Source organism: Antechinus flavipes, chromosome 3, assembly GCF_016432865.1.
Source record: "Antechinus flavipes isolate AdamAnt ecotype Samford, QLD, Australia chromosome 3, AdamAnt_v2, whole genome shotgun sequence".
NCBI classification, from domain to species: Eukaryota; Metazoa; Chordata; class Mammalia; order Dasyuromorphia; family Dasyuridae; genus Antechinus; species Antechinus flavipes.
Genome location: NC_067400.1, coordinates 240,598,235 through 240,626,122, shown reverse-complemented (window position 1 = coordinate 240,626,122; position 27,888 = coordinate 240,598,235). Strand labels below are relative to the sequence as shown.

The window sequence follows — 27,888 nt, the reverse complement described above, 5'->3', positions numbered from 1 at the left end:
ATGTTAAATTTAAAATGTTAAACATGAAAAAAATATATAGAAAACTATATATATTTATGATGCTGATATATGTATGTTTGTGTGTGTATATTTCGAAATACTAAGTATATTGTGTTGGAATCCTTACTAACTGCTAACTAATTAGAGTTGATCTAATCTTACAAGAAGATGTTTTGGGCAGAACCTGAAACAAGGTACTAAGTAGAACTAATTAATACAAGGCTTGTGTTCACACCTTTACTCATTGGAGTTCAATGAGTTCACACCTCCCTTGAAGCTCTTTGGGCCAGAGAGCACTATGGGAGAAAACCCACAATCCCTCTCTTGAGCATAAATAGAGCTTCAATGGGCCAGTCGAGGAGGTTCTTCAGAGTGAAGAAGCTACAAGTCGAGATTTCACCGGAATGACATGAAGAGTGGTGCTGGCTCTGGAGGCTGAAGAAAGCAGAGGCAGAAGCAAAGGACAAAGCGGCAAGAGCTCTTGGAACCAAGCAGAGAGATAGGCCTCTGAACTAACCGGGCTATATTGGAGATTAAAAAAAGATCTGAACTTTTTATCACCTGGCTGCGTTTTGAGAAGAAAAAGCTCACCACAATATTGTATGATTCTATTGTTAAACTCTTTTCCTTTTAAACATGATTCTTTCACCCATTCATGAGGCTCATATAATTTTTCTTATGAAATCATAGTTACAAACCTATGTTGACACCTCAAGCACATTTTTCTTTTTCTCCATACTCTGTATTTTTATATAGGCATCTGACAGACCATAAGTATCTTTTTTCTGCTACTTAAGCTCTACTAATTATTATGCATGTCTTCTTCTGTAATATTTTTTTTACCTCTCAGCTTAAATTCTGCCTGATCGGAGTAACAACCAAACACAGTTCTCACAAGCTGGATCTGTCTCTGACCAAGTACTGCCATTTTGATGAAATGAACCTCATTTAATAGAAAGCTTTCTGAAGAACTTAGATTTTTTTAAAAGCCTATATATCAAATAGAGAACAAAAACTGACCTAAAAGAAAAGACACAGTTGAAATGAGAGACTTCAATTTGCTAACATTTGCTGAAAATCCTAAAATACTATGAAATTCTATAATTCCAGTAGTTTCTCTGAATGACTAAAGGAAGAAATGATGAAGGTGGCTCAAAAAAAAAAAAAAAAAAAAAAAAAAAAAGACAAGGAAACTTATTCACTCTTAGATTAGACCTGCAGCAACTGGTCCAACCTACTATTCTTGCTAGTGAGGTGTCCTGAGCCACCATTTTTCACAGAAGTTTTTCATCACTTCAGTAGCATGAATCAGCTCTAGGCCCTAAGTCCGGGTTTTTTCCTCCCTTCTCCCAATTTTCAGTACTACTAGACACAGATAAGAATCCTCTAAAGAACCACCACACTTGAATGACTTGGGAGAGGGTACCCTATTGTTCTTCAGAGTACTAGAGGGTACCCTATTGTTCTTCAAGGTACTAGCAAGGTATTTAATTTTATCCAGGAATCCAGTGTTCTACTCTGTGTCCATATTCTTTATCTACCCCTTAGTTTAGCAAAATGAGCACCTCTCCTCAATATTAAGTATTTCAAAATTTCAAAATTCTGCATTTAAGACAATTCCCAAATTAAAGCAATGAGAATAACTGCTATTCTGGGTCTAATTCTGATCAATAAAAAATATTATAACTAAATGATCAGATGTCCTTTCAACCAATTTTAAAAGTGCATAAACAGAACTGTTACAGTAAATAAATCAGATCTTTTTGTTATTTGAGAATTGAATTTATCTATGCTTAACTTTCTCCCATTATTAATGGTCAATGAAAGTTGGATTGAATTATCTTAAGTAAAATTTTTTAAAAGATGATTAGAAAACCTAAAAATCAACAAGACTTTTTGAAAGAGATACCTTTAAAACCACACCAAATTATTAATAATACTAGAAAATTAGAAAACACTAAATTAATATTTAATTTCCTAATTACCTTTCATCAAAACTCAAATTGCGATTTCCAAACTGTTCCAATAATGTCCTCTCAATTATTTTCTTTGGTGATTGGTTCTGGATAAAATAGACAACTGCATGATGCAATCGATAGTCTGTTTCTGGTGGAGTATCTTCTTGAGCCAGCTTTACTAATCTTGCATACTCTAATTTGATTGCCTAAAAAAAATATAAAGAAAATTCCAATTATTAAAGCTAAATCAAAAATTTCAATATATTAAAAACAACAATTCTGACACATCTTGAGTAAACATATACATTGCGTTAATTACTCTTTATTCTATCCATCTAAAATTTATCATGGATTTTTTTGATCTACCTATTTTCTTAGTGTTTAATGGAGTGCTTTATCTCTAGTGACATTAATTCATTAATGATCTAGTATTCTCTAGGTTTAAATATTTCCTATGTAAATAACAATCAGAATAAAGTATTGACATATAACAATATCTAATTTATAATGATAAAAGGATCGTTCTTTCTTCACATTTAAGTTTGAACTTCATCATCTCTGATATTTTTAACAGGTTATTTATGACCACATAAAACATTTTCTGAAAAATTTTACTCTGGGTTAATATGAAAAGTATGTGTTTAAATCTGTGTCAACTCATTAACAAACAATATTAGGAAAGGAAAACCTAATTGACAGACTCATCCTTTTAATAAAAATGCTAGAAAAAAAAATGAGTCTGAACTATATTATGTAAATTTTTTTTGAAAAATTCTTATGAAAACATCCCAGGTTATTTTACACTTTAAAAATAAGTTAAACTGTTTCTTCATAACTTAACTATGAGTACTGACATATCAGAACAATCAGAGTTAGAAATCTAGGTATCTTTAAAATTAATAAAGGATTATATAAACTTCTTTATGTCTACTTATTTATACAAAAATATTCTTTTCAGCATGGTTGAACTATTTCAGAGTTGAATAACTGTTTAGTTGCATAAAGTGATAAAGCAGCATGATGCTTTAAGCTCTTATTTTACTTCTTTCCTTCAAATTCTGGGGCCTTATGACCCTGGAACATCCATGCTTCCAACATGCCAGCCCCCTTCTCCCATTCATCCTATGGTATCCATTTTGAAGAGAGGTAGGGTAAGCCAGTCTTCATTTCTCTCCCAATATTGCCTTTGACTTTCCAGATCACAATACCTTTCCCCCTTCCCCATCTCTTCTTTTTTAGATGTCATTTATGTATTATCTTCTCCTAGAATGTAGGTTCCTCAAGAGCAGAGACTTTCTTTTTTATATATTACAGTGTTTAGCACTATGCCTGGAACATTGTAAAGCATAAACAAACATTTGTTGCTTTCTTTTGCCTAAACCAAAGTCTGACATCTAAAATCTAGACAAAATTTACAAAAATCCATAAAAGGAGGACCTAATTCCGACTAGACAAATGGACAAAGCATTGAATAAAGTTGTTTTAGTTTTTAAAGGAATACAACCAAATAATAATTATCTGAAAAACTGTTTAAAAGCATTATCAAAGAGGTGAAAATTATTCCATAAAAGCAACTCTCATATTTCATCTTTTTCATACTAATACAATCAGCAAGGACGACATGGTAGACTGGAAAGCATATTCTATCACGTATTGCTGGCATCAACACGGTCAAATCCCTGAACCTCTTGGAGCTTTAGTCTTATCTATTAATGAAACTGCTGTATGAGATGACTCCAAGGTTACCTGTTCCAGTTCTAAATCTATGAGCCTGAGATCTAAATTTAAAAATGGGGAAAAAAATTTCAGTCCTGGAGATAAGACTTTGATTGACTTGTGGAGTGAGATGGAGGCGAATAAACTATTTGTTTTGAAGTGCATATCAGTCCAAAAAGTTAATAAGATATTAGACCTTATTTAAGAGGAATAAAGAGGTAAAAATCCCATTATATATAGTTTACTAGAGTATCCAGTTCTGAGACTGACATTTTATAAGTTCATTGAATAAGCCAATTAGAGGAAGCAATAAGACTTTGCACATGTCTTTAGTTCATGCTACATTTGTATTAACTGAAGTAAATAAGGATGCTTAATTTGAAGAAGAGATGATCTGAGGGTTTGGGAGAGCAGGATATGACGGTAAATGATGACACAATAATAGAAAATAGGCAAGGAGGTAGGAATTTTCTAGCAGTAAGAGAAAAAAATGCCAGCTGACTTTGTCTCTCATCTTTTATGGTCTTTTGGTGACAGAAGCAGTCTTGAGACAGAAAAATAAGGAAAAGCATTGAGCCAGCAAAAATATTAAATAATTCACTTGAGAAGGGAAATACCTAATAGTCAGATCCCCCCCCCAGTTATCCAATCAAGTAACATGGAATAGTTCACGATCAGAAAACAAGATACTTGTTTGGGATGTGTATACTAGATTACTAGTAAGGATTAGTTCCCAAAGTTCTAGTTCTGAATTAGGGATTGAAAGCAAGAGTGCCAAAAATGGAAGCTTTTTTTTTTTTCTTGTAAATATTTCACTTTTTCCAATTACATGTAAAGATAATTTTCAACATTCATTTTATGAATTTCCCTTCCCTAAGATGTCAAACAATCTGATATAGATTATTTATGTATAATCATGGAAATATTTTTCTATGGTAGCCACACTGTAAAAGCAGCAGCAAAAGAAAAAAGACACACAAAAACCCAAAAAATAAAAAAGTGAAAATAATATGCATTCAAACTCCATAGTTCTATATTTGGATATGGATAACATTTTGAGTCTTATGTCTTCTGGAATTGATCTTGTATTACTGAGAACAGATAAATCAATCATAGTTGATCATCATACAGTGTTACTGTTATCATGTATAATGTTATCCTGGTTCTGTTCTTTTCACTAAGCAGCAATTCCTGAAAGCCCTTCCAAGTTTTTCTGAAATCTACCTGTTCTTGTAGCATAGTAGTAATCTATTATATTCATATACCACAATTTGTTTAGCTATTCCCCAAATAATAGGCATTCACTCAATTTCTAATTCTTTGCCACCACAAAAAAAGAGCTGCTATAAATATTTTTGTACAAGGAACTCTCCCCCACCCCTTTTTAAAAATGATTTCTTTGGGATAAAGACCTAATAGTGATATTGACTCTGGGTCAAAGAGTAAATGAAGTTTGATTGCCTTTTGAGCACATAGTTCCAAATTGCTCTCCAGAGTGATTAGATTCACCAACAATGAAATTCCTATTTTCTCACATCTTCTCCAACATTTATAATTTTCCTTTTTGGGGGGTCATATTAGCTAATCTGATAGGCATGAGTTATGGGTACTTAAATTTTTTTTTTGTTTTAAATTTGCATTTCTCTAAACAATAGTGAGAGCAATTTTCAATTTGTCTATAGATAACTTTAATTTTTTCATCTGAAAATGTCCTATTTATATTTTTTGACCATTCATTAATTGGGAGAATGACTTGTATTCTTATAAATTTGACTCAGTTGTCTGCATATTTGAGAAAGGAAACCCTTATCAGAAACACTTGCTGTAAAAATTATTTCCCATCTTTCTGCTTTACTTGTATAATCTTGGTTGTTAGTTTTGTTTGTACAAACCCTTTTAAATTTATTGTAATTAAAATTATCCATTCTACCTTCCATAATGTATTCTATCTCTCATTTGATTATAAATTATTCCCTTCTCCATAGATGACAAGTAAACTATTCCTTGTTTTCCTAATTTGCATATGCCATCATACTTTATGTCTAAATCACATATCCATTTTGTCCACATCTTGGAAAACTGTGAAATGCTGGGTTATGCCTAGTTTCTGTTGTACTATTTTTCCACTTTTCCCAGGTGTTTTTTGTTAGAGTGAGTTATCCCATTAGCTGGAATCTTTGGATTTATCAAACAGTAAATTACTACAGTCCTTGACTACTGTGTCTTGTGTACATAATATATTTCACTGATCCAATCTATTCCTTAATCAGAACCAAATAGTTTTGATGACTGACATTTTAAAATACAATTTTAGATCAGATATAGCTAGTCCACATTGCTTTGCATTTTTCCATTAAATCCTTTGTTCTTCCAGATGAATTTCATATTTTTTTCCTAAGCCTATAAAATAATTTTTGGTAATTTGAGTGATATAGCACTGAATAAGTAAACTGATTTAGTTAAAACTGTCATTTCTATTATATTAGCTTGGGCTACCCATGAACAATTGATATTTTTCCAATTGTTTGGATCTGATACTATTTGTGTGAAGTGTTTTATGATTGTATTCTTATAGTTCCTAAGTTTGCTTTGGCAAATAGACTCCCAAATATTTTATATTGTCTATATTTATTTTAAATTGAATTTCTCTTTCCCTCTCTTGATTCTAGACTTTAGTTGATAATATATAGAAATGCTGATGACTTATGTGGATATATTTTATATCCTGTGACTTTGCTCATTTTTAACTAATTTAAGATTTTGATTGATTCTGTAGAACTCTTTAGGTATATCATCATATGATATTCAAAGAGTGAGTTTCATTTCCTTGCAAATTATAATTTATTCAATTTCTTTTACTTCTTTTATTGCTAAAGTTGAAATCTAGTCCACACTGAATAACAGTGGTAATAACAGACATCCTTGTTTCACCCCTGATCTTATTTGGAATGCTTCTAGTTTATCCCCACTATAGATCATGCTTGCTGATGATTTTAGATAGGTAATAAAATTGTTCTAAGTAATATTCTCTTTATTCCTTTGGTGTCTAGTGTTTTAAATAGGAATGTGTGCTACATTTTGTTACGAGGACTTTCTGCTAGTTATTGTTATGGTCAATATTATGCTAATACTTTTCCTAACATTGAATCAGCCTTATAGCCCTACAAATAACTCCACCTGGTCACCATGTCTTATCCTGGTGATAAAATTGCTCTTAATTTTGCTACTATTTTATTTAAAATCTTTGCATCAATATTTTTTTAATGAAAGATGGTCTATAATTTTCTTTCACTGTTTTGGCTCTTCCTAGTTTAGATATCAGATATTTGGTAAAACTCCTTCTTTGCCTATTAAAGAAACGTTTATATTGTATTAGAATTGTTCTTTAAATGTTTGGTAGAATTCACTTGCAAATCCATCTCGCCTCATGAATTTTTTCTTAGGGAGTTCATTGATGGTTTGTTTAATTTCTTTTTCTAAAACAAAGTTAAGTATTTTATTTCTTCCTCCGTTAAGCTGTGCATCATGATCTGAAAAAGATGCACTCAATATTTCTGCCTTTCTGATTTGATTTGATTCTGCATTTGAGGTTTTTATGCTCTAATACATGGTCAAGTTTTGAGTAGGTGCTATGTACCACTGAGAAAAAGGTATATTCCTTTCTATCCCAATTCACTTTACTCCAGAGCCCTATCATATATAACTTAAAAAAATTCTACTCACTTGAGTGAACTTTTTTTTCCTTGTTTTATTTTGTGGTTAGATCTATTCAGTTCTGAGAGAAGAGGTTGAAGATACCCACTAGTATAGTTTTACTATCTAATTCTTCTTGTAACTCATTTTACTTCTCCTCGAAAAATTTGGATAATATACCTGTGTTTGTGTGTTTGTGTGTGTGTGTGTGTACACACATATATATTTATATACACATGCAAATACATGTACATACATACATATACATATAAAATATATCTTTTTGTCTCTTTTAATTAGATCTGTTTTTGCCTTTACCTGAGATCAGGATTACTAGCCCTGCTTCAACTGAAGCATTATATAGGCTGCTCTAGCCTTTTACCTTTACACTGTATGGATCTTCAAAAGTGTTTATTACAAACAATATATTGTAAATTATTTTAAATTCACTCTGCTGTCTGCTTCTGTTTGATGGGGATTCTGTTTTACAGGAGTTCATCCTATTCATATTCTCACAATTATGATTTCTAATTGTGCATTTCCCTCCATCTTATTGTTCCTGTTTCTGTCTCTCTGTCTCTCTCTCTCTCACCAGTGTTTTGCCTTTGACCACTGACTCCCTCAATCTACCCTCCCTTTAATCAGTTCCTCTCCCTTTTCTTTTCCTCTTCTTCTCCTACACTTACCTATAGGATAAGAGAGATTTCTTTACCCTATAAAACGTGTATGTCTCTTCATTTTTACTATTCTGCCTCCGTTTCTTCTTTTCCCAATATAATCTTTTTTTTTTACCCCTTAATTTTTTTTTCATCACATTGAAGTCAACTTATACCCAACACCCTCTAGTGTGCTTCTTCTACCTCCCCTAATAGCAATACAATTCTTAAGAGATAAAAATATTATACTTTCCCATGTAGGGATGTAAAAAGTTTAAACTTAATGAATACCATGGTTTTTTTTTTTTTTTTCTTTCCAGTTTACCTTTTTATGTTTCACTTGAATCTTGTATTTGAAGAATAAATTTTCTGTTCAGCTCTGGTCTTTTCATCAGGGAAGTTTTCCCCTGAAAGATTTTGCTCAGTTTTTCTGGGTAGGTGATTCTTGGTTGTAATCCCAGCTCTTTTGTCTTCTGGAATATCATGTTCCAAGCCTTCCAATCTTTTAATAAAGAAGCTACTAAATCCTGTGTAATCCGGATTATGGCTTCATGATATTTGAATTGTTTCTTTTTGGAGGTTTGCAGTACTTTCTCCTTGACCTGATAGTTCTGTAACTTGGCTATAATATTCTTTTCATTTTTGGATCGCTTTCAGGAAGTAATTAATTAATAGATTCTTTCAATAGCTGTTTTACCTTCTGGTTCTAAGATATCAGTGCATATCCTCGATAATTTCTTTAAAGATATTGTTGAGGGTCTTTTTTCTTGATCATGACTTTCAGGCAGTCCAATATTTTAAAATTATCTTCTCTTGGATCTACTTTCTAGATCAGTTGTTTTTTTTCAATGAGGTATTTTACATTTTCTTCTATTATTTCATTCTTTTCATTTTGTTTGACTGATTACTAGATTGTTAACTGATAGTTAGACAGTCATTAGCTTCCACTTGCCCAATACTTATTTTTAAGGAATTATTTTCTTCAGTTAGCTTTTATGCCTCATTTTCCACTTGGCCAATTCTACTTTTAAGAAGATATTTTCTTCAGTAGATTTCCCACCCCACTTGACCAATTCAATTTTTTGAATAATTGCTTTCTTCAGGCAATTTTTATGCTCCCTTTTCCTAACTCTGATTCTTTTCCATAATTCTCTTGCATAACTCTCATTTATTTTCTCAATTTTTCTTCTACCACTCTTACTTGATTTTAAAAATTCTTTCTTGTGTTCTTCTTCCAAGAAGATTTTTGGAGTCTGAGATCAACTCATATTCCACTTTTGAGGTTTTGCAAGTAGGCATTTTGACATTGTTGTTTTCTTCTTGTGTTTGATTTTCCCTATTGCCAGGGTAGCTTTCGTGCTTAGGTTCCCCACCCCCCACCCCCATTCCTAAATGCTAAGTTTTGTACCTGAGGTACAGAGGGTACTACCCTACGCTTCTTATGCTGTAGGGTTAGGAATCTGGTTGCTGGCTTTTTGAGCTAGGGCCTCCAGGGCTGATGGCTTATCCATTATGCTGGAGTGGCCTGTCCTAATTGCACCTGTTGTGTTCTGGGTTCAGAGACTGCCTGTTTTACTGGGGCTGGCCTGCAGTGTTACTGGCTTGCTGATTCTGGACTAAGAATGTGCCTAAGAGCATCCTGCTGCTTGCTTGGTCACTCTCTACTTTGGGCTGTGCTTCCCCCTTTTATCCCAGTTCTGAAAACCTAAGTTCTCTTGGACTTGAAAATTGTTTCACACCATCTTTTTGTGGATTCTATCATAACAAAGTTCTTTTAGAGGCTTGTTTTAATGTTGTTTCTGAGGGGAATCTAGGAAAAGCTCAGGCATCTTCCTGCCTTCTGTTTGCTATCTTGGCTTTGTCCCATGAATGTTTGATACTTAGAGGAGCTAAGACTTTATTTTTCAAATTTCAGGTGATTTTGAGTAAAAGGATAAAGTGTTAGAATGTTTATATTCCTGGTAAGTGTTACTTACTGCAATGGTACACACACACACACACACACACACACACACACACACACACACACTCATTCATACACACACACACACACACTCTCTCTCTCTCTCTCTCTCTCTCTCTCTCCCCCTCTTTCTCTCCCCTCAAAAAACCCCAGCACATTCTGAGGGAGACAACATATACAAAAAAGATGTTTCAGCTTCAGCTTCAGCTTTAGAATGGACACATGGTGGTTTTTTTTTTTTTTTTAACAATACAGTGGAAAGGCAGATACACAAACTCTAGGTGTGTCTTCAGAGGTTTAGAGGACATAGTTGGTGATTTCTTGCTAAGCCAAGTAGGATGAGCGGCTGTGTTTGGCTTATAACGAGGATGGGTGGAATTACTTGGGATTAAAATGGGAGGAAAAATCTGGATCACTAGTTTGCTTCACATATCTAGACAATAAATTTTTAGGAAAGAAAACTCTAAACTTTACAAGAACATAGACAGCAGTGCCATTGCTTAGGTTTTGTTCCAACTTCCAGTCTAAATGTTGGCCTGGCAAACAACCTCGCTACTCCACTATCATTTCAAAGGCTCTACTTGATCTCCCTTAAACACCTGAATTGAAGTGGTTTTTGAGAAACTCTATAAAATCATTAAGCTACATATGTCTTCTTAAGGCAGCACTCATAATTCTACTAATTGTCACAGATGAACTTCAAGGTGCATAAGACTAATCAATCAAGTCTTTATATGTATTTAGTCCAATGACCAAATGCTTAATTTTCAAGATATTTCTCATTCGTAATAACACTATTCCCTATATATACATATGTATGTGTGTATATATTTATGGTCTAAGGAACTTTTCCATAGTAAATACTAAAAAATAGTTATATATTAGTTATTTAAAAAACTTTTTGCAGTTTCTTGAAACAGCAATTTCTATATATTTAAATTTCTTCTCATTTTCTTCTCTGATGGCTCATGATGATCTATTTAACATGATACATAAAATCCTTATCTCGGCAATAAAATATTATAAGAACTTTATTTGGCCCTATCCTATAAATTTAATTGCCTCATTATGGTCTAGAATTCTGCTTATTCCTTCCATTTTAGCTAAGATAATATTTTACATAATTATGCAAAATACCATACTGATATGCCATGTTTTCCAAATAAAATATCATACTTATTTTACATTCTATACATGTTAACATATCTTTTATACGAATGAATGAAAAAGTATTTAAGTACCTACTATGTTCTAGGCACTGAGCTTGGTGCTAGTGATACAAAGACAAAAGTCAGATTATATCTCCTGCATTCAAAAAACCTCTATTCAGTTAGCATTTGTGCATAAATTTAAGTCTAGCAAAACACTTGATATATTATCTCATTAGAAGTGGGCAACTCATAATAGGGAGTGGTACTCGTCATGGGAGTTTTTGTTTGAAGAATCATAGGTATAAGTAAAGGGAGCCATAGGGCTATATCAATTATGATATAGTTTAGGGGAAGCATTAGATACAGTAATTTTTGTTTTCAAAATAAAGGGTACAAAATGTCAAGAGTTGGGGAAAACTAGGGGCATATGTAATATGTATATGAGGGCAGAAAGTAGCAAGATGCTATAGTCTGACCAAGATGTAAGAAAGTAAGGCAGGATCTGGGGTCAGGAAGACATGGTTTGCTAGGTGAGTTTTCAAGTGCTCAGCTTGAACAAAGGTTGATTTATGATACTATGTTGTCTATTCAATAGCAACCATAGCTAGTAATAGGCAAGAAACTAATTTTCAAAAGCAAGAGCGCATAGAGCTTGGAGCTCCAGATGCCTAACATTGGCTTATTCATGCTATTTCTTGTTGCTTCCCAAAAGGTAGTAGGCAAGGATACATTGGCACTTAACTTCTCTGTATGCGACCTCATCTCCATCTGAAAACACATCTGGTCAGCACTCTTTTATAACCCCAAGTCAGGAAGCTGTGTCAGGGAAGCTGTGTCAGAAAAATAAAAGCCTTATCCTATTCTCTCATACATGTATAGAAACAGACAGGAAGACAGATTTAGGTCTCTATTGCCAGTTTTAACATTGGTAGAGACTAATTTTAATATTGCATGATGATAATTCTATATATAATGTATACTGGTTAGATTTCTTCTCTAATAGAAATAGCAGGTTAATATAACCCCAAACAGACGGCTCATTATTTGCTTCTTATATATAATGGACAATCAGTTATATGATGAATAAATCAATAATATTTATTGAACATCTCTTATAGATTAATGCAGTATGTTGTCCAATGCAAAAAAGTCATAATAATTAACTCCATTTCTAAGGCTAAAATACATGAAAGACGAGATAAAACTGAAGAGCTATTCAATTGAACATCTTGAGATCACTAACAATGATAGAAACTCCAGAAATTATACCTAATGATGTAAAGGATTACAAAAATAGTACCAATATTTAAAATTATTAGTGAAAGGAGATGGGTTGGATACATTGGAATTCTGAAATAGAGGAAATATAATCTTCAAAGGAAGAAGATGTGAAAAATCTCTAGTTTTATATATGTTTCTTAAGACATACTCTACCAAAAAACTCAAGCTGTTTTAAATGAGAAATGTAAAGTTTGCACTGTGCTAAAATAATGGACAAAAAGTTATGTCAAAAGAGAGTAACTAAAACTTTAATTTCTCTGCAAAATAAGTGGCTGAACATGATTAGATAGATTAAAAGTTTAGATAGATTTTAAGACTATCCTGTGTTGAGCACTGTGATAAATGCTAGGGATATAAAATCAAGAAAACAGGATGGTCTCCATTTTCAAAGAATTTATATTCTAGTGAGGGAAGACAATGCATAAAGAGGATATTGAAAGTTAGAGGAAGAGGGGAAGAAAGTTATCCAATGGCAAGGCAGCTTATGTGAAAGTAAAGTACACTAGAGAGTGAATCAGATGTCAAGAGCGAAAATGATTGGCTCAAATAGTAGCTAACCTTTACACAGTGCCTATTATGTGCCAGCATGCTAAGTGTTTTACAAACATTATCCTATTATCCTCACAAGAACCCTAGGAAGTGGGTAGTAACTCCATTTTATAGATGATGATATTGAGGCAAACATAAACCAAGTAATGTGATGATAGTCACACAGCTAGTAAATGTCCAATATCACATTTGAACCCAGATTTTCCTGACTCTAGGCCTTCCACACTCTATCCACTGTGACACTCTAATGTCCAAACACTTCATAGTAAGCATGTGAATTATTAGAAAAGAACTTTGTCAATTTCTTCTCAAACAAAAGCTTGATCCCACCTATTTATTTTATTTTTTAAAACAGAATGCCTCCTATATTTACCACAACCCAATGAAAGCACATCCATGAAACATTCAAATATAGGCCAACAAAACATTCATATAGAATATACAAAGTGTTCACTTAGTTCATATTACTTTAAAAAAATTAATAGAAGAAACCAACATATCGAAGAACAACAAAAGCCAAAAAATCCCACCTCTGTGAGAGAAATTTCTTATCAATATGGAAATTATTGAACAAATTTATCTGAAAGTACAACTTTTTTTAGTCTTTAATGACTATTCCAAGGAATTCCACTTCCATTGATTATGTATGTACTACAATTACATAAAACAAACCCAACTATAATGAGAAGAGTAAAGTATTTTATATTCACATGGAAAGCTTTTCTAGGGTTCTCCATAGCCTTAAACCCACTGACTGTAAATAGAGTAAGTTTTCCATGTTAAAGACAACATAAAACCAAAACACTTTACTTCTCACCTGAGTTATATTAAGCCATAAAGTTACATTCAAAAACATATTAAACTGTTCCTTCAATATTATGTAACCTTTCTCCATAATATCAAAAGTTATTTGGACAGAATAAATATAAAATTTTTAATGTATGCTAAAGAAAGAAAGAGACTAAAGAGTTCAGACTGCATTTGTAGGTCATAGTGTATAGTACCTTACACATATTTTGATTTCTCCAAGTTAGAAATATCCAGTATATAAAGGTATCCAAAAGAATAAAGAGACTAATTATTAGCATTTGAAAAAAATGTTTAATAGAAAGAACACATTTAAAATAAATGACACTTATAAAATACCAGAATAATGCCCACTTTGAAACTGTTACACCACATATCATCAGATTTGGAAAATATCTTAACAGAAACCTATGCAATATTAACTAAATCCAGAAACCACAAAATAAATACAGAAAGATTAATACTTTGTTGTCAAAAGGGGGAAGATTTATAAGCATTCTTAACATACATATTAAAGAAATTTTTAAAAAATTATACAAACTCTTTTAGAATAAACAAAAATCATCCCACCAAGCAACAGTAATAGATGATACATACCAATGGATTTGTCAAAAGTTACAAAGTTTCTAAATCCAGCCCTGCATTCTATAATCCCAGAATACAATAAAAAAGCCACCCATGTGCAATATCCACATGAATTAAAGTCAATCACACACTGAAGAAGAAGCATTAAATGAATAGTTATCATTTGAATTTGCTTGTAGAAATAGAAGTTTATGATGGTAATACAGAATTGGGTCAAACATGACTATCCACAAATTATTGCAGGATTATCCCTAAGGATTTCAGATTTTGTAACTCATGTAGTTAATTATTAAGCATGTTAGTGAAGTGAAAGAGATTGTGTAACATATTATACTTAATCTAATTACATTCATCTAATACATAGCAAGCCATGACCTGATTGACAGTATATTTGATGTCTTTTATGAATTGATTAATGATAAATGACCATGTAACAAATACAGACCTGAAAATAGCTTAGACAACTCATTTAATTAATAAACTGTACTAAAACAGGATCATTATTAGAGAGCTAGTTGTTGTTCACAATCATGTAGCTATAAAATCGATTCATGAAGTAAGGAAAAAATGCTTTAGGAGATACCATACCAAATAATCATAATCTCAAAGCTGCAATGAAAATCTTTCAAAATACAAAAATCTAGTAGTAGAACTAGAAATAGAAAGAGGATTTGTTATCAAGGATGCTTGTAGTAAGCCTATAGAACATAAGATTACATCCTCATAATACCAAAAAAATTAATCTACACAATGTTATAGTCTGTTTCTATAAGAATGCTTTCAAAAAAGATGAAATGATTATGATAACAATCAGCACATTTTACACAATAATACCATATAGCAATAACAGCAAAACTAAAATACTTTTTATGACATGGTCTGCTATTCTAGACTAAAAAACTCAAAATGTCCTTGAAAACTTGTCCAATAAATAATACTAGAACTAAAGCATTGTCACACACTGAACCATAGTCCATTAATTCCCCAAATATAACAACAAAAAATACATAAAATGATACATAAATTTAAGTATTTTAATAGGTATTGTTTCACCAAATAATCATAATTTTTTATCAACATGGAACAAAAAAGGTTTCAAAATATAAAGATCTAATAGAAGAAATGAAAATCCACATATCTTCGCTGTGATTCTGCCTGTTATTAGAGCTGTATTGAGTATATTAAGTCAGTAAGATGATGGCAGATGTGTTTTCAAACATTAGACTTTTTCAAAACTACATAAGATACCATCCTCCTCTTACCCCCACAGCCTCACTTTTTCATGACTGTGCTGTGAGGCCTCTTCCATTTTCTTTCTCCTGATGATGTCATTAACTCCCAAAGTGAGATTATAATCTCTAAACCTGAATCCTAGATTTATATATCTTGCCCCTCTAATACCACATCAATAATTACATGGATAATGTATGGATATCCTGTAAGATCTTCAAATTCAATATGTGCAATGAGCTCATTATCTCTTTCAATTCTTTCCTCCAAAAAAGTTTCTTCCGTCTCCCTGTTTCTTTTGAGGGCTCGGCCATCATTTTGGTCACTCAGGTTTACAATCTTGTCATGCTCAACTCCTCACTTTTATTTGTTGCTCATATCTAGTAAGTCACCAAATCTTGTCATCTTTTCCTCTACAACACCTCTTGGATATCCTTTTTCTACACACACTCTATCATCTTACTTGAGGACTTCACTGCTTCTTATCTAGACTAATTTGTAAAAGCCTAATTGGAGATATTGGAGATCTTTTTCAAATATCTCCCTCCTCAAATTCATCCTCCATTTAAGGATTCTCTATTATCTCTAGGAACAAAGTATAAACTATTTTTGTTTACTATTTAAAGTACTTTAAAACCTAGCCTTTCCTTTACTTCCAGTCTTATATATTACTCCTCTCCATGAACTCTATGGTCCAGCCATATTGAAGTATTTGTCCTTCACACATAACACCTATTTACATGGCTTTGAACTATTCTTCCCTCATGCTTAGACTGCTCTCCCTCTTTATTTATCAGAATCCACAGCTTATTTCAAGATTTAGCTCAAATGCCAACTAAAACAAGAGATCTTTCCTGGTCCATCCAGGAGTCAACATTCCCCTCTAGAGTTACTTTCTCTTCACTTTTGAATCATCTTCAATATACCCAGTTATTTACACATTCTTTATCTCCATCTGAATATGAAGTCACTAAGAGCAGGGGCTATTTTGCTTTTTCTCTTAGCATAGCATTTGAATTGTTTAGCACAGTGCCTAGCATATAGCAAGTGCTAGTTTAATAAATCAGTGTTGCTTGAATATTAAAGTCCAAAAGAATAACAAGAGGATAGCAACTTGTTTATCTTTTACTTAAACTCTCACATATACCCACCAGTTACCCAAGAAAAGAAAGTCACAACAAAAAAACAGCCACCACCTCCTTCATGGGAGAGAGGAAGGAGTCGGACACCAGTAAGGGTGCAATCACTTTGTGTAACGTGGGATAGTAGGTATCAAAGCCTGGTAGGAATCCTGAAATGCTGGCAAACTGGGTTCTATTAACACCACCTGATTTGGTCAGCTCTCAGGTTAGTATAATCTAACTCCTACTAAGAGTCAATGAAACAGATGGGACATAGGAGAACTATAGACTGCCTGTAGTCAGAATTGTGATGATCAACCGAATATGGAGGAAAAGTGGAGCAACTGGTATTCATTCATATTCTGATATGACAAGAAGGCAAGATATATCAGAACAAATTAGAAATGCTAAGGTCCCACCTGCCAGAAATGTTTTGGTGCAAATGACACTGACCACTAAAGTGGGAATGCCATGAGTGCACATGAAATGAACTAATCATGTAAATGTTTTTATTATGCACCAATACTACATCATAACAAAATTAGAAACAGATCTTACCAGTTATAAGCAAGGACTTCATTCTGCTTTGTGTCAACGATATCCTCAGCTCCAAGTTACACAACAACTTATTGCAGATCAGTGCATGGCAATCGTAAGAAATAACTTCATTCCTAAACCCAGATTAGATGAAATAAAAGCGGAAATTGAGGAGTTACTTAAATCTGGAGAGGGAAAAGCGGAAGAACCTGAAGGCATTAAAAATCTATACTTAATGCAAATCACAGAAGTGTTACCTAATAATGGAAAAGATGGTAAAAAGTAATGCTGATATCTCATGTGATTTTGAAAAGATGGGCTTACTGAGAATGGAATTTAGAAGAGCCCTTTATAAGTTTGATGACAGGAATACAAATGATACAGACCAACTATAACAAAGCAAAATATTTTTTTAAAGCTGGTATTGGTTTCTGCTATATCTATCATGAATATTTGGTCCAGTAGTACTTGACAGAAAGTGCATAAGCATTTCAGAACCTCTAACAATGTATGCTAATGTATGTATATTCCATGATAAGGACTACAGGAGGAAATGTGGACCTATTCAGAAAAAACTTCTAATGACAGACATCAAATACCAGCATGGGAGAGGGTAGCTTAAACACTTTTGAAGATCTTTGGAAAGACAATGGAAGATATCAGTATCTAGCCATTCCATGTTATAGAAAATGAACACCATATTGTCTGATCAAAGGCAACAAAGAGAAAATGTAAAATGGAATCAAGAAAATAAAAGAATATCAGAAATTCCTGATATCCTTAATCAAATATTGATAGTGAAAGTCAAATGATTAAGGTCACAGAAGGAATCAAAGACATGCAAAGAATAAAACAATTCAACAATGAAAAAATATACAATAGAGGCTCCAAAGGCAAAGAAATGAGAGAAGAGAGCCCCTGAAAGAGGATGTGGTATTCCTGGTACTTGGTAGTCTATATGTCTGAAAGACCAACACAATGAAAATGCAAGCTGGAACAAACATGAAATACAAAGTTTAAGATAATGAATGACAAAAGTTACATCTATGGAGGTAATTCTAGCTTCTCTGTAAAATCAAACAGTTGTGGCTCTGAATTAAATCCACAATTATTGGCTCAAGTGCTTCATACTGGCAAAAGACTTTACCAGCTTCCTCTATGGTCAAAGACCAATCTCTTTTTTATTAACAGAAATATGTTTATTAGCTGAGGATGAGAACAATTACTCACCCCTATAAATATAAGTCAAATATCTATGTAGGGACTCTATATTAAATATGTATAACTTGTTTTATTAAAAAAATCAATAAACAGAAGAAAATATTTTGTGTGAGAAACAAAACATAGTGAGCCAGAAATTCTAAGGCTGAAAAGAGCAAATCATTATTAACTAATTAACTAATTCTGAGCAAATTATTGCCAAACACTGTAGCATTCACATCATCTTTATTAAACATTATAAAACCTCAGTTTTTTATTCGTGATATCTGTCAGATACCGAAAATATGCAACACAAATCCAAGAACAATGAAAATGCTAGGATATTTGATGTCTTGGAAAACTGTTCTCTGTTTAAGATATTGCATCAATAACAACCGACATAGCTCACTATGGTTTGCCTGAATAAATCATAATGGAAATAATACCAAAACATCATATTTATTGACTTACATGGAAATTATATAGCTCCACTCATTAAAAAGCTACTTCATCTTATGGAAACTTTCTCCAAAGATAACAATATCTTCTCCAAAGATCAAAATATGATTTGGATTCAATAACTGCAAAATTCTTGATATAAACCAAGAAACAATAGACACTCAAAGCTTTAAGCATAAATCCTCATGTTGTATTGAACTAACAGGTAAAGATCATCCTCAGATAATTTGGACTTCTCCAGGCAAAACATATTGAATCTAATGCTATTAAAGAAAGTGAAGACATTGTCTTTGTCAAGACACTAACTGGCATCTTCATATTAAAGGTAATAAGGATATTTATGGAAATTAAAACCCCTGCAATATCAGTCTCAATTTATACTTTTGACATGGTAAAAGGGAAGATAACAGTTCTAGAAAGTGTTCAAACTCATAAAATTTCAATTAAAGCATTAGGCATATCATCCCAAAGCAGATGTAGAAAGATGGACATTTTCTTTTCAAAAAAGAAGAAAAGGATGTTTTCAGAACACGGTAAAAAAAAAAAAAATTTACAGAAAAGCTGGAACTAGCTTACTTCACAAAGTTATAGAAAAGGTTGCCAAAGAGCACAGTCTTCTGAATATGCCTTAACACAGAGGAAGTGCTTAATAAATGTTTACTGACCGACTGGATTTATCAAGTGTAAAACAAAATAATTTATCTCTGAGTAGACCCTAAGAAAGGTCTTAAATTTTAACCAAGAAGGGAATCAAAATGTATTTCCTAGGTGACAAACACAAATTCAATCGACAATATAAATGATAAAGAAATGTTGGACAAATGACTTGAGTCATGCAGATGTTTTTATAGAAACAGAATGGTTTATGATGATTTAATATCAAGTCACTGTAAGAAATTGAGGAAAGATTTCTTTAGGAATCCAAGCTTAACGAATGAATTAAACTTTGCAAGAAAGTAATGGGATCTGTACAATACATCATTCGGTACAGGGAACAAAAATTTAATAATTATCAAATATCTATAATGTATTATGATTTGGTTAATTAACCCAGAAGTCCATTTTCCTTTTATATGCTAACACATGACGTATCTCCACACTATGAATACAAGGCTAAATAACATGGAGAATACCATAATTGGCCAAGTAAGGAACTACAGCATCCTTATAGATCAGGCTATTGTCCATAACAATACTGTCCATATTGTCCATGTAGCACCAATCCATAAACATTTAAGAACAATATATTTAAATATTGTTCCATCAGGAAAACTACATTGAATAAAAAGCTTTCAGAAGATAAAACTTAGCACAAGAAATTAAAACCATGAGAAAAGGATGAGATCATGTCATTCCCTGTTATCTTTCTGCTATTGAAGTTATTCCAAATTGCTTTCAATGAATCGTTACATACCAATACACAAAAAGCAGTCATTTTTACCCTCTTGAACAACAGTATATAGCATTAAATATAAAAGAATAGCAAAATAGTGTATCTTCTTCAAATTTTCTATCTGAACACTATTAACAATGAAGAATCCTGGATAAGAGTTATGATTGTGGTAATCAAATATCTACAAAGACATGATCTAGTGATTAAAATAGTATGTGAAGCTTACTACCTGTCATAAAGAGATGACTAATTTCCATACTAGAAATATAGAAATTAAAATGCTTTTGAGAATTTAACCAATACATATATTTATTCAGATCATTATCATTAATAGAACTGCTGTGCACAATTACCCACAAAATACTATTGTGTAAAATTTTAAGAATCATGTTTAAAAAAGTCACCATAACACACGTTAAAAATCTTCAAGTTACATGTTTGAAAAACTTTGAAAACACATGAGACTTAGCAAATTAAAATAAAATTGTGTGGATAGAGTATCAAGTACACATCATCCTGGACACTATTTCAGTATCCTGAAAAAGCTTCAGTGAACCTGCAGAAAATGATTCCAATATTTTTATCGGATGCAAATCAATTTGTTTTTATCCACTGGCTCAAAAAAACTGCATAACATCAAGTGTAAAGCAATAATAGCAGACTATGGAATTAGGATGGTTTCCACTTGAATCCCATTGAAAAAGATGAAGAAAATGAAGTAGGTAGGTAATGGCAATAATTCTAGTAATAATAAGAACAACAATTATTTCATTAAGGCATTTATTAAGCCTTTTAATAAGGGAAGGGGAGGAATATCAGAAGGATTAGTTATAAGCAAAGCAAAGTCTAAATTGGAGAGGAATTAAATAGAGGATTTTTTTCAATATATGCATATATACTGCACAAATAAATATATGTATTCAATACATGTAAAACATGTACTGATTAAATAGCATCCAAAGAATTAGAAGAAAAATGAAATAAATTATAAAGAGAAATAGAAAATAAAATTATAATAGTGAGGAAGTTAAACGTATTGCATTCAGCTCTCCAGAAACTTCACCAAAAATTAAATTAATCAACTAGAATTTTAGAAAAGTTAGGTATGATGGAGCTCTGATAATGAATTAAAATTGGAAGGGAAAGAATTACACATATTTTTCAAGATATGTATAGCACCTTTATAAAAACTGACCATGTTATCAGAACATAACTTCACAAACAAATGGACAAAAGCAGAATAATAACTTTTACTGACCACAACTCAATGATGATTATGTTAATTAAAGGGCCTCTAAAACTATTAAAAATCAACTGGATACTAAATAAATGAAAGAACCACCAATAAAATTGGTGAGTTAAAGAACAAACCAGAAAAAATAATTTCATTAAAAATAAAAACAACAATGAGCACCAAAATTAGATGATATAGACAAAGCAGTCCTAAAAAGAAAATCTGAATCTCTAAACATTTTCATTAACAAAAAGAGGAAAAAAAGAGAGCAATAAAATGAGCATGCAACTAAAAATAGAGAATTATTCATGCAACTAAAGATACACAGAAAAACAACAAATTAAAGACCAAAATAGAAATCCTGAAAATCAAGGAAGAGCTCCACAAATCAAAAATAAATAGTGAATGAATAAGATTAATTTTTAAAAGTTATTAAAATAAAATAGAAAATTATTTTATAGTATTACTATTAAAAAGAGGGAAGCTAAACTTAAAATATTTAAAATGTTAATAAAGACCCTATAGCAACCTATCAAATGAATATATTCTATGGATTGCAAAATTGATTTCAAATTTGGAAAAAAGTAAACTGAAACAAGCAAAAACGACAAAAATCATATGATTTTAACAACTAATGTTGAAAAAGTTTTTCACAAAATATAATACCCATCATAGAAATAAAGTTACTTAACATGATAAAGTATAACTAAAACCAAGAGCCAGTGTCATGTGTAATGCAGCTACACTAGAATCCTTTGCAATTAAGACAATGAACAGCATAGCATATTCATTGTCAGTATTTCTATTTGATGTAGCACTGGAAGTTCCACAGCAAAAAAAACAAAAACAAACAAACAAACAAACAAAAAAAAAAAAAACACAAAAAACAAGAAGAAAAAGCAATTGAGAAGATAAGCATAGGTAAAGAAAAAAACAACATAATCATATTTTGTAGATGATATGAAGATATGGTTGAAGAAACATGAAATCAACTAAAAATTAAATGAAAAAAAAATTAAACCAGCAAAGTTATAGAATATAACATAAATGTAAAAATCCCCAACATCTTTATAATAATTCAGAAGGAAGTGATAGAGAAATTCCATTTAAAAATAACTGTAGGATGTACAAAATATTTTTAAGTCTACCTACAAAATACAATCAAGAACTATATAAAGACATTACAAAACACTTTTTATAAAAATAAGGATGGATTTAAATGGCTAAATAATAAAGCTCATTTGTAAGATTAACAGAATAAAATTACATTATGATTCAAATTAATTTATTTATTCAGTGCATACCAATTAAACTACCAAAGCAAAAAATAACAAAATTCATATGGAGGCATAAAAATGAAAAATCTCAAAAAGAACAATTTTTTAAAAAGATGAATAAAAAGAAAATACTATCAGAAATAAAAATATACTACATAAGAATTAATTCTCAAAATAGTATGGTACTAGTTAAAAAATAGATTAATCAACAGAACAGATTGGGCATACAATAAAGAGAAGCAAATTAACCAAGTAAACTAATGTTTGGTAAACATAAAGGCCTTCAATGATTGGGGTGAGAACTTCTGGGCAAATTGGATGATATTAATGAAGAAATTAGGTTTACATCAATCCCTCAAAACTTATACCAAGATGAAAAGGCATTGCTCAAGGAAAGAAATCTTATTTATAGTCTATTTATGTAGCCATTAAAAAAAATATTCCAAATTACTAATTAGAAATGTAAGTTAAAACAATTTTGAAGTTCCACCCCACCTCCATCAGATTGGTACAGATGACAAAAATAAATAAATAACAAATGCTGGAGGAAGGGAAGAAAACAAGTATACTAATGCTAATTAGAGCTGTTTAATGAATCTACTCATTCTAGAAACCAGTTTTGAATCATAAACAAAGAGATACTATATAGTGTGTACCCTTTAATTGCCAGGCTTATATCCCAAAGTGGTCAAGGAGGAATACTACCTTATATGTATCAAAATACTCACAATGATTCTTCTTGAATTGGCAAAAAACTGGAACTAAGGGAGTGCCCATCAATGAGCAATAGGTAAACAAACTGACATATAAATGAATGGAATACTGTTGGCCTTGTAAGAAATGAGGAAAAAGATGGTTTCAAAGAGACATGCAAAGACTTGAAATAGAGTGGAATATATAGAACTAGAAGAACCATTTATACTATAATGTCAATATTGTAAAAATAAGTTAATTCTGAACTGTGATTCCAGAGAACTGCCCACCTCATGATAGAGAATCAACAGACTTATAAGCAGAATAAGAAATTCATTTTTAGATGTGAACAGTACTTAAATTGTTTTGGATTTCTATGCATATGTGATAAGAGCATTCTGTATTGCTTTCTTTTTATACTTTTGATTTTTTATGGCTTCCGGGATTATGAAAAAAAGTTATGGAAAATATTTTTGATTTTGAAATTTTGAAAAATTCTAAAATATGAGAGATGAAACACACATATGGTCTAATTTTTTTTCTTAAATCTTATTGTAACATTGAACCTGGAATTTTTATATATTTAACATAAAAAAAATTCTAGTAAATGGTTTGGTAAGCTGTGTCACTAAAATGGGAGGAGGGCATATATGAAAATTACCTAGATTAATAAAAAATTATAGATAATAGAAAGCAATTAAATTTATTACCAATAAAAGTATTTTTAATAGTATCTAATAAAAACAATAGGGACAAATAATACTTTTTAGGACAAGAATAACTTGCAATAAAAGCAAGAGCATCTATCAAGCCCATTTTAAACAAAAGGAACCAATTATAACAAAATCAAATATATTAAAATAAATTATACTGAATTATCAAAAAAATTATAAGTTCATAGACTCTAGCTTAAGAAACTTTGCTTTTGGTCAAATAGATCTGTCCTCAAACCGGCATCCCTTTTTGTTTATATTTCCTTTGCCTCAATAGACCTCTCTTTTTTATGTTTTTCTAAAAAACTTATTATTACTCAATTCATTGATGGTTTACTCCTTTTCCAACAAGGATTTTTAGTAACTTGCAGAGTGTCCCATATCTAGCTGTAAAAGAAGAATCTTTTACTGTCAGATCTATAATTCTATGTATCCTATCACTTGCTGCCCCACATCTACTCTGCTGTATACAACTAACAATAAACACTCTCTTTTTGTTTGTCTTTAGGACAGCAGCTCTGGAACACAATATGAATCAATGTGACAACACTATTTGTCAATTTTTTATTGGAGGTCGGGGGAGGGGAGGAGTGTAAAGTAGGAATTAGTCCTTCTTGGTAACAGTCTTACTCATGATATTGTTGAACTCTTCACTCTTCTTCTTGACCTGAATATGAGTTTCCATGATTTAAAAAATATGAACTTATTTTATCTTTATGTTTAGAGACCTTTTTCTATGGCCCACCTCTCACAAACTTGATGTCGTAGGTGAAGCACCCAGGGTGGCAGCACTGTCATGGTTTCCTCATATTGTTGATGGGGTTCTGGGACCTTTCTTGACACCCATTGCCATACAGTAGTGGAAAGCCATACCTCTGTCTACTGTCACTCCAATAACAGGAACTGCAAAAGTCTTCTTATATCTCTTTTTTGGAATTTCAGTTCGATATCACAGCCTACTTTCTAGACTCTTCCAACTGAATTTCTCATATGTACTTCCAACTCAACATGTACAAAATTTATTCTGGACCTACTTTCTTTCCCTTAAAGCCAATCCTATTTCTGCATTTGTTACGATGGGCACCAAATTTTGAAATTATGGTGTCTGAAATCTCAGTTATCCAAAACTCCTTCCTCACTCTTATCTTTCAGATCCAATCAGATGCCAAATCTTTTAACTTTATCACATACCACAAAACCATCACTTTAATAGAGGGACTTGACATAATCACCTGGACTAATGAAGTAATTTCCTAAATGCTCTCTCTCTTTTTTTTTTCCCCCCTTCTAGAGTAGGGAGTTTTCAACCAGGAGTTCATGAATTTATTCTTTAAAAATATTTTGACAACTGTACTTCAATGCACTTGACTCTTTTGTAGTGTTATGTATTTTATTGTTCAAGAAGAGCTCCTTAGGTTTATCCAAATTGCCAAAAGGGTTCATGACATGCAAAAAAGGTCAAGAAGTCCTTCTTTAGAGTCTCTCCTTTCAAACCCATCTTCCACACAGCTGTCAAATTGACAAACTTGTAAGATAGGTCTGACTCTCTTCCCTGCCCATTAAACTCTAGGTACCCCCTTCTCTTGACTCTCTCTCTCTCTTGAATGTTGTTTTCTCCCAACAGAATGTAAGCTATGTAGTATATGGCACACAGTAAATATTCAATATATGTCAATTGGAAAAAAAAATAAAACCTACACCACAGGAAGTGCTTTTGTAAATCCCAAAGTGCTATAAAAAAGTCGAGTTATTACTAGGAATGGAAAAAAAAATAAAACCTACACCAAAGGGTTGTTGTGGAAGTGCTTTTGCAAATCCCAAAGTGCTATATAAAAGTTGAGTTATTACTAGTAACTGCCCTAGAAGAATAAGTATTATTATGCTCATTTATAATTAAAGAAACTGAGGCTCCAAGAGGTTAGGTGACTTTCCCCAAGTTGCATCAAAGCTAATAAATGTCAAAGCTAGGATTTGAACCAAGCCTCCTATCAACAAGTCCAGAAGAGTGAACTTTTAACAAGACTGATTCTAGCCATTAAAATTACTGTCTTCAGTATCAAAGACCAGTTATTACAAATATTCTTCAACATCATCTCTCCTATAATCATCCATATCCATAAACATCCATAAAACAGAGGAGAGAAATATTAAGATAGTTCAGGTAAAAGCATTTTTTCCTGCCAAGATACTTGTACAGTTTCCTCAATGATTCAGTTAGCTCTGGCAACCCCCTTTCTAATATTCCTTTCAGGAATAAAGTATAGATAAAAGAATAGTGATGGTACTTGTAACAAATATATATAAAAGAACAAAATATTTTGGAATAAAAAGCTAGGGGGAAAAACAGAGGAAATATAAAGATGGAAATGTTAATTGTACCTTAAAGAACCCTGCTTCAGGACCACACCTGTCATATACACTCCTGGATTTACCTATAGCCATGATAATACCTTGCATGTTCGGTGTCATCATGATCTGCCACAAGGGATTTAAGGTAAAAGGTTGGAATGGTTAACATTTTTAAATGTTAAGAAAATGTTTTCATGTACATGCCAGCTAAAAAGCATCCCACAGACACAGCCAGAAAATATTGTTATAGCTACTGCTCATGACTCCCAAATTAATTATAGCATTTCTTTCTTATATAGTAAATCTAAACTGGTATGCACATAAAAATATATTCTTTAAAATTCGCCCAGGATAAAAATACATGCACTGTTAAATATCACCCCAACAATTAAAAATTCTGCCCAAAGCACACACACAGAAATTCTTATCCAAATGGAAAACTTAAACAGACAAATCCATTAATTCTAAGTCATCCCACATACAAGCAAGTTTCTCCCAATACAAGAAAATTCAATACATGCTTACTAAATATACTACTTTCAAAGAGACACTATATATATATATACACTATGTATGTGTGTGTGTGTGTATGTGTGTGTACACATGTCATTTCTTCAATGACTAGACTGACAACTATATAATCTTTAATGATGTAATAAAATGCAGAACTAAAGGATTGAAAGTAGTACCATCAAATTAATATGATGGTACTTTAATTATAGAGGTTATGTCTACTATTTTGTAATTAAAATATAGAGAGATTTGTAATTATAGTATTTCAATGAACCATGTTGTACCTAAAATTCCTAAGATCTAACACTGCATACCTAACAAGTACCTTAAAAGCACACTACTTTTATTAAAAATCTTTTCTGTCTGTCCTAGTACTAAGTGCAGTGCTTCAGGTCAGTAATACTAATCATAGTATTATTAATAGTACTAATATGAGATTTCTCTGGGATAGTGGATTGAAAGCCAGAGACTGGGGTTCAAGTCTAGCCCCTGACACATATTGTCTCTGGAACTCTTGACAACTTAACTAGTCTAGACAACTATCTGAGACTACAAATTGCTGAGAAAGTATCTGAACTGATAGATAATGCTTCCTTACCTGGCACTTCCAAATATTGATAAATTACATGTTTAGTTGCTATCTCTAGGAGATGTTTTATAATTCATATTTAATTTTTTCTATTATGTTTCCTTTTTTGAAAACCACAATTGTTTTTATTCACAATTATGACTGTCGTGCAGGCAATTTAACAGATCAATTATGCTTCTTTTTAGGTGGATTTGCTTGTTATAATTCCTCCTACATCCATG

At 32.0% G+C, this 27,888-nt stretch overlaps 1 protein-coding gene across 3 annotated transcripts in view; it reads right to left on the bottom strand.

Annotated features, from left to right (window-relative positions):
- Nucleotides 1-27,888, bottom strand: part of USP25 (ubiquitin specific peptidase 25) — a 187,841-nt gene that overhangs the window by 18,455 nt on the left and 141,498 nt on the right. For 2 of the 3 annotated variants that reach the window (XM_051984754.1, XM_051984755.1), the window contains one exon: nucleotides 1,986-2,164. In XM_051984754.1, the coding sequence (XP_051840714.1) occupies nucleotides 1,986-2,164 (179 nt within the window). Of the gene's footprint in view, nucleotides 1-1,985; nucleotides 2,165-26,595; nucleotides 26,692-27,888 lie in introns of all 3 variants that reach the window. The other variant, XM_051984753.1, reaches the window with a different exon arrangement.